The sequence below is a fragment of the Dunckerocampus dactyliophorus genome, chromosome 7, assembly GCF_027744805.1.
Source record: "Dunckerocampus dactyliophorus isolate RoL2022-P2 chromosome 7, RoL_Ddac_1.1, whole genome shotgun sequence".
In the NCBI taxonomy this organism is placed as follows: Eukaryota; Metazoa; Chordata; class Actinopteri; order Syngnathiformes; family Syngnathidae; genus Dunckerocampus; species Dunckerocampus dactyliophorus.
The window spans coordinates 3,095,001-3,109,626 of NC_072825.1; the positions used below are offsets into that span (position 1 = coordinate 3,095,001).

The 14,626-nt window shown below is 42.4% G+C and overlaps 2 protein-coding genes across 6 annotated transcripts in view; one reads left to right on the forward strand and one right to left on the reverse strand.

Moving 5' to 3' along the window:
* LOC129185604 (dysbindin-A-like) overlaps positions 1-13,239 on the forward strand; it is a 23,903-nt gene extending 10,664 nt beyond the window's left edge. For 2 of the 5 annotated variants that reach the window (XM_054782875.1, XM_054782876.1), the window contains one exon: positions 1-2,559. This exon is cut by the window's left edge and continues 172 nt beyond it. In XM_054782875.1, coding sequence (XP_054638850.1) covers positions 1-46 — 46 coding nt within the window. In that variant the 3' untranslated portion in view covers positions 47-2,559. The other 3 variants (XR_008572103.1, XR_008572102.1, XR_008572101.1) reach the window with 3 other exon arrangements.
* Positions 1-14,626, reverse strand: part of LOC129185600 (IgGFc-binding protein-like) — a 44,029-nt gene that overhangs the window by 1,586 nt on the left and 27,817 nt on the right. Inside the window, exons 29-39 of the mRNA XM_054782870.1 lie at positions 12,804-13,150; positions 10,656-10,879; positions 9,639-9,780; positions 8,170-8,506; positions 6,927-7,043; positions 6,749-6,850; positions 5,085-5,280; positions 3,093-3,356; positions 1,735-1,877; positions 1,578-1,657; positions 1-1,386 (exon numbers count right to left, since the gene is read on the reverse strand). The exon at positions 1-1,386 is cut by the window's left edge and continues 1,586 nt beyond it. Of these exons, the coding sequence (XP_054638845.1) occupies positions 1,625-1,657; positions 1,735-1,877; positions 3,093-3,356; positions 5,085-5,280; positions 6,749-6,850; positions 6,927-7,043; positions 8,170-8,506; positions 9,639-9,780; positions 10,656-10,879; positions 12,804-13,150 (1,905 nt within the window). The 3' untranslated portion in view covers positions 1-1,386; positions 1,578-1,624. The remainder of the gene's footprint in view (positions 1,387-1,577; positions 1,658-1,734; positions 1,878-3,092; positions 3,357-5,084; positions 5,281-6,748; positions 6,851-6,926; positions 7,044-8,169; positions 8,507-9,638; positions 9,781-10,655; positions 10,880-12,803; positions 13,151-14,626) is intronic.

The window sequence follows — 14,626 nt, forward strand, 5'->3', positions numbered from 1 at the left end:
GGGCTCAGCTGACAGTGACTCTACCGGGGACGTGCCTTCCAGTTAACCTCGTCCAGCAACCTTTCAGACATCTCAAATGTGCTTCACCGACTCCTTTTGACTGGGAGAGACGCAGCCTGCTGCTTGCAGGTCCCAAATAAGTTGTCCACTGGTGAGTCCTGCTTGTAATTCTCATTATTCAGTCAAGTAAATCAACTCAAGTAAATCTTTCCTTCTCTGCACACTCTTCCTAACATCTAATCCAGCATACCGAAACCCCTCGTTCACACACCCGACCTTATCACTGAAGTAGGATTCCTTATGTATAAATGCTATACTTTCAGAGTTAGAGCTGATAAAAGCTGTTTACCTCCTCCTACATACGCTTTTTAACACGAGAGCCCTCCTAGGCATGAAATAACACCCCTATAGTCCCCAATATAGTAAACATAACAATAAATAAGACTTGTGTTGCTGTGCTCAGGGACAGGAAGTGACGCTGAGGGTTCAGAGTTGAGTTTTAGCTTGGCGTGGGTTACGTGTCGGGGATTGTTGTGCCAGTTGTGAGATCATTGAAACCCACAATAAAAGCCTGTTGTTCAAGTCTGGTGCTTGTGTGTCAGTAACAGTGACATTTAGTGACACCTAGTGACCAGTGTACAATACTACATACCATCACAGCATATTTGTATGCTTATTCTTAGTCGTACATTTGGACATTTTTAGCCGTATTAAAAAAAGCGGTGATGTATTTTAGAAGTGCAATGATAACGTGAAACCGTGACAGGGTGAGGGATTTGTGCAAATAAGTGTGTTTTGCGTGAGCGACACGGCCGGGGAAAGGAGGCACTCGTGAGGGTGTACCTAATCATTTGAACTAGTGAGCATGTCCGGCTTAAAGACACACAAGTGACACTGCTGGCAGTTTATTTGAAGAAGGAACGACGTTGGGAGTTTAAACAAAAAGACTCAAGTGCCTCTCAGGTTCAAATCAAAACACTGAGGGAAAAAATGATTATTCACATCATAAGTTTACAACAGGGGTGTCCAAACTTTGTCCAGCGAGGGACACATACTGAAATCAAACGGCTAAAAAGTTGTTAGGATGTATTATTATGATTATTATTATGATTGGAATGAACTTTTATGCTTTTTTGAATATTATTTTCACAATGTGCAGCGGGCTAACAAACAAGCTCTGGGCTATAGGTGGCCCCCAGGTCACACTCTGGACACCCCTGCTTTACAAAGTCCCCGTTATTTCCCCACAGATGGTGAAAGGTATAGAATGGTTCATTCCCTTGCAGAAAGCAGCTTGCAAGATTCTACTTTGTCCCCAAAAACCCTCTTCGCCACATGGGTGCCATCTTGTGCAGGGCAGCACCCCTCCGTCACATGCACGCACACCTGACAGCAGTTAGGACATACAAAGTCTCAATGACAACATTGAAAGTCAATTATGAGATTTTAAAAAAAATGAAATTTTGAGATGGCAAAGTCCTAATTATGAGATGAAAAGTGTGCATGTGATGAAGGCTCCAGTGCACGTGTGTAGTTTGTATGGCATCATGTTGACTTTTCCTCTGCTAGTTACTTACCATTGGGACGGTCGTTGTCTTTTGGTGGTGCAAACGGCTGACTTGACTCACTCGCACTCGGCCAACGGCACGCAGCGATCCTAAAAGCAAACACACGCGATCAGACACGTTGCCACACTTGATGGATGGATGGATGGTGGGCACACAACAACCTCACCTGACTCAAAAAGTAGCCTGGGTTACACACACAACCCTCACTGGGGGGGCTTTTACACTCCGCAGGCGACGACAGAGACGCGCAGCTGAGTGGGCATCCTGGCGCTGTGACACTGTACATGCTGTTGGCGGGACACTGCATCCCTGACACACACACACACACACCAGCCTTCATCTGCTGTCAAAACACACCAGCAACAAACTGGAAATGGTCCCCCAACATGGCCGACTGTGCACACAAGGACTGTTCTGCATCCCATCGTTCATCACGAACATGTGGCCAGCAAATGATGCGGTACGTTACAGTACGTGTGATATGTTGGAAAAAAAAAATATCCCAACGCTACGTCTGAATTATCAGATAAAACGTCAGTTATGTCATGAAAAGTTGAATTTATAACAAGAGTGATAATTACAAGATAAAAAGTCAAATTGGTGCGACACAAAACGTGTGTGTCGCCGCCGTCACATGGCACTGGGCACATGTGCAGTTTGTCTCATTTCAACTTCTTATCCCATAACTTTTTATCTTGTCATTTCAACTTTCTAGCTCATAATTATGACTTCTTAACTAATATTTTCAACTTTTTACCTTGTAATGTTTACTTTTTAAACTCGTAATTTTGACTTTTTTAGCTCATAATTTCACATTTGTCTTTATTTCCAACATGTAGATAAAACATTCAGTGCAGTTCACTACCCCAACAAACCATCCAAAAAGATATATTTCACATGTTCGAAAGGGAGCGGGAAGAAGTTAAAGCTTATTTAATCCCACCCCCAAATTACTTCATTTAAATATCAGTTCAACGACAGTATAACAATTTTCACAGCCAACTGTCTTCGCCTGGATGGAAATATCTACCTGTGCAGAAGGGAACCACCTCAGCCCCACCCCGGCACACAACAATGCGTGTGCGCCCATCCACAAACGACAACCTCTCCCACCGCAACCACACTCAGCAGACTTAGCATCGGGATAGTGGTGGAAACAGGCGTCCATAAAGATGAGATAATTGAAGGATTTTATGAGGAAAACAACGTCATGTGTTTCCAGAGGGCCCCTTTATGCTTCCTAAAAGGATACACAACACTTCATCGTGCCCTCATTTTGTAATGTGACAGCCAAACTGGAATAAACTATTTTTCTTCCTGAAAATTCTACACACATGGTGACATAATGTGTCTTACATTTAGAAATGTATAAAAAGAAATAAGACATGACATGTGCAGAAGTATTCACAGCTGTGAAGCTGAGATGTTTCTACAGCTTCATTGCTTGGTGATTTGGAAAGGAACACACCTGTCAACATGAATGAATGAGTGAATGAAGGGTTTGTGTGCAAAAGCAGCACTTACAGCAGAGCTGCCTGGTCCTCCACGACTTCACGCAGCCCCCCTTCAACTGGCACTCTTCCACGTAGTCACTGATGACGTCACAGGCCGCTTCCTGTTTGCCGCCACGGAGCACCATGTCGTACACGCAGTCGTCACGGAACTGCTGGGATTCCACTCGGCCGATGCAGTCGGCCAGGGGGCCGTCCTTGGCGGTGATGACGTCACAGGCGGAAGTGTAGCTCGGTGGCACAAAGTCGGGGGGGAGCGGCTGTGCGCAGTCCTTACCTAGAGGCACAAACCAGAGAAGATGCTCCACGTCACACTAACTTCTTCCACACGTCACCTTCTTTCCGGAGCAGCATTTCAGATGAGATTTGGCAGCATTCAAACGCAATTTCTACACAAGTTGTTTTGGTGGATTTTGCTTTTCGTATGCACGACCACAATGGATCCAAAATCACCCGATCAATAAATCACAATGTGACTGAAGTGCAGACTTTGCTTTCATTTCGGAATGAACGCTACAGGTACAACAACCGATTAGCGATGATGTTTTTAACATTGACAGAAGAGCAGTTTCAGTGGCAGATTACTATCACTGCCCCGCTCAAAGAAAGACTGAGCAGATCATTCCTCCCCCACACCAACACCTTATTTATTATGTATGGATTATTGCACTACAAATTTGACGTGATTCCGTATTTATGTATTCCTTATTCTCTATTCTTATTTCTCATGTCTGGCCTTGGTTGTTTGTTTTGTGATTAAGTTCATTATGACATTTTGCAGAGCTGCTGGAAGTGTGAATTTCTCTTGGACGTTAATAAAGTATCTACAGGTATGTGAAATGAAAGTGAGCAATACTTAAGTCATCTTCCTCTTATTCATTGGACAGTTCTGTGAGTGAAATGTCTGATTTTGTGGGCTTATTTAGTGCAGTTTTGCTATTTAATTTTAGTAAGTCTAAAATGCAATTTGGACATGTAATTATGTGTTTTAATGATTTAAAAGATGACAGAAAAACAAATTCATTTGCTTGGATTGACTTTCGGCGGGCTTTGTCACTGCGCAATACGTACCCGGAACGCAATCGGTCCCGCGCATGCGCTATGACTCCGTCACTTCCTCCTTTAGTTCATTTTTGACAGCGCTTATGCGAGGTCACGTGCTGGGGTAATTATTATTTCTTAAATGTATGAACATAAATGGTCAATAACCATACTTGATATATGTAATATGTTTGGAGGTTATTTGATAAGTAACTCTTGTTGTTAGCATGGGGATGTTTCTATCATCTAATGACATCCACCATGACTGAGCTACGCAAAAACTCACGCAATGCACGTAGCGCAGACGTAAACGTCATATCCGGTTACGTGTAACATACATAAATAGAATAAAACACATAAATGTAGTTATATTTCAATGTAAACAACCATAAGTAGAGTGCAATGATGGATTCATCTAGAGAATTCCATTTTGGAAACGTGGAAATACCATCCATCCAAACATACAAGTATCTTCCTAGCCAATGCTTTTGTGTGTATTCTTTCAATGGCCAAAAAAAAACTTAAAACAATTTATGGAACAAAGAAAAGAGGGCTTGTTAATTGTGCACTTGCACCATACTGTAGATATGATATAAGACCAAAAAGATGATGATGTTATTTCTCACATATTCTATCTATCTACCTTCATAAAGGTTTCGGGAGTGGAGGGGGAACGCTTGCTGGCGTAACATAGATCGACGGATGGCGTAGATTACACATGCCTAACGTGGCTGCCGAAAAATAGGCCGACCGGATGTAGACACGCTCTGCACATGCGTCGAACCCAACTGAACCGATTGTGTTCCGGGTACGTGTTGTGCAGTGACGGGGCTTCTCAACCACCAAACGTCGAGGCATCGAAATGTTCAAAAAATGAACGATTCCAGAACATTAGTCCGGTTCCCATCGATGCTCGATGCCCAACCCTACAGATGATCGTCAGGTTTTTCTGAGGAAAACTTACAGTCCTGAGAGCAGCCCTGCACGTCGGCCACCCATTGGCTGACTCCAAACTCATTGGCGCTGGACGCTGGCTTCCCATTGGCCAGCGTCAGGTCATCCGTAGGATCGTTGTTGAAGTTTCCACAAAGGCCGCACGTGGTACCGTGGTAGCTGGTGGCCAGCTCCACTCTGACCGCACTTGCAAAGTCAAAAGACACCTGAAATACACACGCAAAACATTTCCTTCTCTTTTCATTGTCAGGAAATGCAAATATTTGGCACTGGGGGCTGTGTGGTTCCCATCCTAGCAACTTGATCTGGTGACTGAACGTCCTGTTTTCCTAGGATATGTCCTGCCCTGGCCGTGCTGGGGGGTTTTCATTGTTTGGCATTAAATTGAGCGGCATTAGGGCACTCTGCTGCAACAAACATGCACGAAAGATGGCACTGTGTGCCCACTGGTGTTTTGGTCTACCTGTGTAAGTGCCACGTGATCTACGACTTGACAGTACAAAAATGATGGTTAAAAAATACTCATGTTAAATAAACATTTATCGTACTTGAAAGGGCGTACCTGCATTGTTACGATACGTTTTGTTACATTAGTGCAGGAGTGTCCAAAGTGTGGCCTGGGGGCCATCTTAGGCCCGTGGCTTTTTTAAAAAAAATCAGAATGTGGCACATTCTAAAAATATAACTTAACAAGAAAAAATAACAAAAATAACAGCAAAAATGGACAAATCTGCAGTAATTTTAGAATAATAAAGTCTAAATATTAAGAGAAAAAGTTGTTGGAATTTTACAAGAATAGCATTGTAGTGTTATAATGTTATAATAACATCATTTTAGTAGCACACAGTTGAAATATTGAAGAACAAATATGTTATTACGTCTTTATATTATGAGAAACAAGATAAAAAATGGGAAAATTAGCTTGAGGAAAAAGTTGTAATGTTATGGGATTAGAGTAAAATTTTACGGGAAAGTTATAATATTACAAAAAATGTTTTAAAAAAAGATTATTTAAGAAGAAAGTTGCAATATTTGGAAAATTTGAAAAACAGCAACAACAAAAATGGTTTACAAAATGAGCAAAGAGAGGCTTTTTCATGTACATGACAAAGCTGACATGCAGTTTTTTCTTGAAATATGTAATATAACTTTGTAGCATAAGATTTTTTATTTTATTTTATAAATTTTAATAAATATATTTATTTATTCAGTCTTATTCTACATTATTTTATGTGTGCGTTGTTTTTTTCTGTGTCTATGTACTTTCTCCTTGGCTTCCCTGAAGGGCATTTACAAATAAAATACATTATTATTATTATGATTATGATCATCATCACATCTCCCGACAGAAGAGCAGATTACTATCACTGCCCTGCTCCAGTGAACGACTGAGCAGATCATTCCTCCGCCATGTGACTTTTCAACGTAGCGAAGGGGGAGCCATAAAAACACACACAGGACTGGACTTATTATGTATTATTATTCATGATGTGTTATTGCACTGCAGATTTGACGTGATCTGTTCCGTATTTATTTATTCTTATTCTATTTTCTTATCTCTCACGTCTTGCCTTGGTTTTTCTATCTATCTATAAAATATCAGTTGCATCCTGGCTGGAAAAGCGCTTGGAGTAAATGTATTGAAACGTCAAGGCGTGCTTGAGTGTGTCATACCTTTAAAAAGTGTGTTTCAAGGACAGCCCACCTGTACCTGCGGTAAACCTCAACCACTGATTGTTTGGATGAGAAGGGCAGGGAGTTTTCTACCTGGTCCACCTGCAACCAATACAAGTATGACTTACACTACCTGTGTGTGTGTGTGTGTGTGTGTGTGTGTGTGTGTGTTTCTTACCAGTACTTTATGTGGGTAGTCCACAGAGAAGGTGTACACCTTTCCAAAGACTTTTACCGTCACCACTTTGGCGTAGGACACTCTTTTGCTTCCACGGTTGTTGTTCTCCAGGTTGACCTGCACAAGTAGTGAGGAAACTGAGCAGACAAGATCCAAACAAGTGAAAACTCCCAAAATATCAACTTTGTCATCTAAAGCAGTGCTTCTCAGCTGCAGGCTGGAGGATCCATTCTGGGTGGGTCGCAGACAGAAAGTCAAAAATTCCATTCAAATATTTCATCTACAACTCATGTCTGACCTCAAGTCAAATATCTGATGGTGTGCACCTTGGATTATTATTATTAATATTATTATTATTAGGCGGCTGATTGGCGCTGTGGCCGTAAGGTGGTTGGTGCCAGTCGTGGCGGTAATCCCAGAACCCGTTGGTGGACACCGGTGGTGAGGGATGCCGTCAAGCTGAAGAAGGAGTCCTACCGGGCCTTTTTTGTCCATGGGACTGCGGAGGCAGCTGACGGGTACCGGCAGGCCAAGCGGTCTGTGGCTCTGGCGGTCACTGAGGCAAAAACTCCGACGTGGGAGGAGTTCGGAGAAGCCAATGGAGAACGACTTCCGGACGGCTTTGAAGAGATTGTGGACCACCATCCGACGTCTCCACAGTGTATGGTGGAGATGGTGTGCTGCTTACCTCGACTCGAGATGTTGTGGACCGGTGGAAGGAATACTTGGAAGACCTCCTCAATCCCACTGACACGTCTTCCGATGAGGAAGCAGTGCCCGGGGACTCTGCCGTGGGGACTCTGCCGTGGGCTCTCCTGGGGGTGGATGAGAAGGCCCGGGGTGCTGTGGGCGTGTCTTGGTTGACACGACTCTGCAGCGTCACGTGGACATCGGGGGCGGTGACCCTGGATTGGCAGACCGGGGTGGTGGCCCCCCTTGTTAAGAAGGGTGTGTTCCAATTATCGTGGGATCACACATCTCAGCCTTGCTGGTCAGGTTATTCAAGGGTTCTGGAAAGGAGGATCTGCCGGATAGTTGAATCTCGGATTCAGGAGGAGCAGTGTGGTTTTCGTCCTGATCGTAGAACTGTGGACAAGCTCTACACTCTCGACAGGGTCCTTGAGGGTGCATCGGAGTTTGACCAGTGTACTTAATAACTTAGAGCTGGAATAAAATCATTGAGTAAAAGTTGGCCGTACATAACCCAATACTTCTCCCTGTGCAACAAAACCCACCACAGTACCTCAAAGCGCTCAAGACCTCCGGCGTGTTTACACACGCTGGCCAGCCGGTAGACACAGTTGCCCTGGAAGTCAAACTTGCGTCCGTCAAAGGTGTAGAAGTGAGGATCTCCACGTGCAGAGCAGGTCTTGAAGCCGGTCGGGTAACAGTCCTGGACTCCATCCACAACTTGGCATCGCTCTCCTCTTCGACAGCCCTTTGCGTGGCAGCGCACCGTTTGCGTCGCAGCGTCGCACACACACTGGCGCTCACACTGAGGGTCGGCCCAGAACACCTCACCCGGTACGTAATAGTAGCCGCCGTGGTTACAGCCGCAGGCCTTCTTCTTGTCCACGCACCTGATAAAAATACACACACACACACACACACACAGTCAGGGGCTTTGGAATGGCCTTCCCAAAGCCCCCACCTCCATTTGTGGGACTGTGCCACGCCCATAAACCATCAACTCTACCAAGTCAGCCAGAATTCCAGCAGAAGCACCTGAGCACCTGGTTCAAGGATGTTTAAGCAAGTAGTAGTGGGGGTGTACGTACGGTGGAACCTTGTTTAGCGCCATGAATGCCTTGCTGGAGGTCAGACACTAACCCAATTATTATTTCTTTCCCGTAAGAAATAATAAAAACCAATTCATCTGTTCCCGAAAGCCAAAAATGTTAACACAAAAGACATTTGTATAGTTCTCCATGCAGACAACAAGTGTAAGTGCATGGAAATGGTGAATGAAAGGCATAAACGAGCATGCTAGGTTGTGACCTTGGTGTTGTGCTATGAGTTATCTGTTGAATTAAATCGTGTTTCTCGCCTTCTCGATCAAAATGCTGCCACTTGCAACTTTCTTTGGCTCCATTGTGGCTCATTTTGCAGCCGTGATCAATAAGCAAAGCAGGGACTTGTGGCGGAACCGTGTTGGTTAGCAGAGAACTACAGAGTCGACCGCTGATGGCAGAGCTCATTTCCGCTTCCTGTTTCCATGTATTAGCGAGCTCACAGGATGCTAACAAGGACGTACACATTAAGAACACACTTGGACTCACCCGGTGTATTGATGGCACGACAAGACGCGATGCACGCTAACCCGGAAAAGTACGCAAACCGAGGCACAATTTTGGCGTAAATTTGCGACGTTAACTGAAAAATACGCTAACCTGTAGGAATGCTACAAAAGTCTGAACTATGTAAAATCAAGTCTGTGACTAATTGTATCTGATAAACTAGAGTTGAACTTTAATTTGATAGTTCATTCACTTCTCTACCCCAAGTATTAAATACGTTAGAGCAGGTTTCAAAGCAGGAAATACTGTAGTGCCTTTGGTCCCCATTGCTTTAACATTGAGTTAAGACAAAAGCTGTGATCCACCCACGGACAACCCTACTACAAAATATATCAGATATGTCTGTTTTTAAAGTCAACACAGGAGCCATTTACATCTTTTTGATCATCAAAAAGCACGTGGCGTTTGGACTCACTCATTTCTGCTGAGCAGGTATCCCGGGTCACAGAAGCAGCCTTCCACGCAGGCTTTATGGCACTCCTCTGGCTGAGCCCCACAGCTGGCTGGACAGGCTGGACCACACACTTCATAGTGGCTGTTGGATGGACACTGAATAGCTAAAGGCACAGTGAGGAACAACGTCACTGGAACACAAGCAATCTGTAACACCGTCAGCAACTGCTACTCGTTTGGTCGTGAGTGTTGGGTCGTGACTGCTGTGACAAGATCGTGGGGTAGAAGTGACCGAAATGAGTTTTCCTTCGTCGGGTTGCCAGACAAGATATTTTTTTCGTTTTAGGAAAAAAAAAAAGAAAAGAAATGGTTGCTTAAAAAAGGGAATTTTTTACTTTCTTGAAATGTAGTTTTTGCAGTGTAGCCATAACTACGCTGCAAAAGCTACATTAGTTTAACATTAGGTCCAAATGTGAAATTTGTAAATAGTTTATGGTGTCATATTTGTAAATAAAATGTTATTTGGATGTTTTGTGTTGTTTATGTTGTATAGTTGTTTAGATATTTGAGCTGTCACAAAAGCAAAAAAATATTTGCAAAGTGAAAGTTATGCTTGAAATGTATCTTTTCACAAAAAGCTGTTTTTTCTCTCTTTTTAGTCAGGAACTGATATTTTCCTGAAACTTACCTACGTTCTACTGCTGATTACTAGAAGAACGGAAAAGGGTAACAACAAACTTGTTTTTCTGATGAAAGACAGGAGTCTAATCTTTCTTTTGCTAGGTTCCATGTTTATGTCGCCATACAACACAATATTCTGTGTGCTCTCAAATATCAGTCAAAATCGTCTGAAATAGCCGCAACTGGAGGGGTTGTCCTTTGAAAAACGGATGGGATTGAATGAGTTCATTGCCCATGTGATTGACTGGAGACCAATCCAGGATGTACCACCCCTCTAACCCCAGGTCAGACGTAGTCAAGTATACAAGTAGTAGTCCCATAGAAGTGATGTGTGACGAGTAAACAGTGAAAAACTTACTGCAGTTGGCCTGCCGTCTCCAAGGCAGCACAGAAGCTCCTGCCTCCTGACATTCAGCCAGGTAATTGCTCAAGGACTCACACAGTACTTCACGCCGTCCTGCATTGACGCAAACGTCGTACAAACAGTCTGACACCGCCTCCCCTACTGGCACGCTACCATGGCATCCAGAGAACGCTCCCTTTGTGTTGCTCAGGATCCCACAGTAGTTCGGACCAGTGTACCTGAAGTTGATTTCAAAGACAAAATGTAAAATACAACAAAATACAAATATAAGGGTTTCAGAAGATGGTGATGACATGTAGTATTCTACACTGGTCACTAGGTGTAATGTGACTGTAATGTTGGGTGAGACACACAAGCACCAAACTCAGTCAGACTCACTCTGCGCACCTTGCATTAGTGGAAAACATTTATTTGTCTAATTTTCTCTTATTATGTCTACTATATTGGGTAATAGGAATGTAAAGGTGACTATAGGGGTGCTATTTCATGTCTAGTGGGCTCTAATAATGTTAAGTGTATTTAGAAGGTGGTAAACAGGTTTTCTATGTCTTATATATCTTATTTTCTCTTATTATGTCTACTATATTGGGTAACAGGAGTGTAACGGTGACTATCGGGGTGTTATTTCATGTCTAGTGGGCTCTAATAATGTTAAAAAGTGTATTTAGAAGGTGGTAAACAGGTTTTCTATGTCTTATATATCTTATTTTCTCTTATTATGTCTACTATATTGGGTAACAGGAGTGTAACGGTGACTATCGGGGTGTTATTTCATGTCTAGAGGGCTCTAATAATGTTAAAAGGTGTATTTAGAAGATGGTAAACAGGTTTTCTATGTCTTATATATCTTATTTTCTCTTATTATGTCTACTATATTGGGTAACAGGAGTGTAACGGTGACTATCGGGGTGTTATTTCATGTCTAGTGGGCTCTAATAATGTTAAAAAGTGTATTTAGAAGGTGGTAAACAGGTTTTCTATGTCTTATATATCTTATTTTCTCTTATTATGTCTACTATATTGGGTAACAGGAGTGTAACGGTGACTATCGGGGTGTTATTTCATGTCTAGAGGGCTCTAATAATGTTAAAAGGTGTATTTAGAAGATGGTAAACAGGTTTTCTATGTCTTATATATCTTATTTTCTCTTATTATGTCTACTATATTGGGTAACAGGAGTGTAACGGTGACTATCGGGGTGTTATTTCATGTCTAGTGGGCTCTAATAATGTTAAAAAGTGTATTTAGAAGGTGGTAAACAGGTTTTCTATGTCTTATATATCTTATTTTCTCTTATTATGTCTACTATATTGGGTAACAGGAGTGTAACGGTGACTATCGGGGTGTTATTTCATGTCTAGAGGGCTCTAATAATGTTAAAAGGTGTATTTAGAAGATGGTAAACAGGTTTTCTATGTCTTATATATCTTATTTTCTCTTATTATGTCTACTATATTGGGTAACAGGAGTGTAACGGTGACTATCGGGGTGTTATTTCATGTCTAGTGGGCTCTAATAATGTTAAAAAGGTGTATTTAGAAGGTGGTAAATAGGTTTTCTATGTCTTATATATCTTATTTTCTCTTATTATGTCTACTATATTGGGTAACAGGAGTGTAACGGTGACTATCGGGGTGTTATTTCATGTCTAGTGGGCTCTAATAATGTTAAAAAGGTGTATTTAGAAGGTGGTAAATAGGTTTTCTATGTCTTATATATCTTATTTTCTCTTATTATGTCTACTATATTGGGTAACAGGAGTGTAACGGTGACTATCGGGGTGTTATTTCATGTCTAGAGGGCTCTAATAATGTTAAAAGGTGTATTTAGAAGGTGGAAAACTGGTTTTCTGTGCTGTAACCACCAACATATTCCATTTATAAAGAAGGAATCCTACTTTGCGGAAATTCATGGAATTCATTCAAGTCTGGAACCAATTCACCGCCATAAAGAAGTGCTTACTGTAAACGATGAAATACATTTAGCATTCAACCTACTTTAACTGTGATACATCAGTTGTTGTTGTTTGCATGTGTCCTGCTAAACGAGGCAGATGGTTACGTTTGACTCAGCGCTGTCACCAAGCTGCATTCATGGAATAATCATCAACATAAACACATGAAGTGATGTGCTTGCTATTACCTAATGCGGTCTTCCTCGGAGCACCGAGGACACACGCCATCACAGTAATGGTAGCAGAACGGGTCTCCATCGGGGATGCTCCAAGACCCCGCCCAGTTTGTCACATTGAACGCTTTGTGTCCTCCCCGGGCGGTCATCTCATCCTCCTTGTCACCATTGTAGTTGCCACAGAGCCCCGCCACGTTACCGTAATAACTGCTGCTAAGGGCAACCATGACCAGCGTGGACCAATCAAATGTGACGGTGAGCCCGATATCACTTTGGAGTGTGCCTCTCACTCCTTGCCATGTGATAAAAAGGCTGCCTTCTTCCAGGGAGGCTGGGAGACCAGTCTTAATGCCGTCAATCTGGAGTGGGAAAATGCCGAGTCAGTTGTTAGAAGATATGAAACCAAGTGGTTACACTTGTCTTTCAATACAGACATCCATTTTCTACCCGTACGGATCGCGGCTGGACATGCCCAGAACACTTCACCTTCAGGACGAGATGCCCGAGCCACCTCAAGTGCACCTCATCCAGGAGGAGTGAGCTCCTCACGCTATCTCTTAGGGTGAGTCCAGCCACCCTACAAAGAAAACTCATTTCGGCCGCTTGTATCCGCAATCTCGTTTTTCGGTCGCCACCCAAAGCTCATGACCCTAGGTGAGGGTCGGAACGTAGATCGACCGGTAAATCTCAGCTCTGTGTTCACCATGATGGACCGCTGCAGACGCTGCGCCGATCCGACCCCGAGATACTTCAACTCCTCCACCTGGGGCAGGACATCACTCCCAACCCAAAAGGTGCAGTCCACCCTGCCTCCGGCTGGCAACCAGGGCCTCGGATTTGGATGTGCTGAGTCTCATCCAGAAGCTTTCAGTACAACTTTTTGATATTTTTTTAAATAACTCTAACACGACCCTGTACATAGTGTGATGCGACGTTGAACACGTGTCATCTTCTTACACATGACCAAACCCTAACAGTGACACCATAACCCAAACACCGGGGACAGTGTGGTTCTATTTGTGTTGCTACAGCAACTGCGACATGATGCTTGTATCAATATACAGTATACATGCTACACTGTACATCCGTGTAACCAAAAGAAAAGCTCAACCAAAGCAATTAAAAATGTTAAAAACAAAGAACAGAACTGAAATGGGAAAAACACATTTTTTGTAGGTCTTAGTAAGAAGACTGTGGAAGCCCGTTTCTGCCACTGAAAGAAAAAGAATATCTCAAAGGTAAGTCATAATTAGGAGATAAAAAGACATAATTACGAGATAGAAACTGTGCATGTGCCGAGTGCCATGTGACGAAGGCTCCAGTGAAGGCGGCGGCACATGCACAGTTTTGTATTTCGTAATTTGGACTTTTTATGTCAAATTTGGACAGAATTATGAATGACTTTTTATCTTGTAATTTAAACTTTTTAACTCATAATTATGACTTTCCTATCTGACTTTTTATCTCATAATTTCGACTTCTTATCTCATAATTTTGACTTTTTCCTCATAATTGTGACTTTCCTATCTCAAAATTATGATTTTTAATCTCATAATTTCAATTTCTTATCTCATAATTTTGACTTTTTCCTCATAATTGTGACTTTCCTATCTCAAAATTATGATTTTTAATCCCATAATTTCAAATTCTTATCTCATAATTTGGACTTTTTCTCATAATTATGACTTTCCTATCTCATGACCTTTTATCTCATAATTTCAATTTCTAATCTCATAGTTGTGACTTTGCTATCTCAAAATTCTGACTTTTTATCTTGTAATTATGATTTCTTATCTCGTAATTTCAACTTCTTATCTCAGAATTTTGACTTTTTC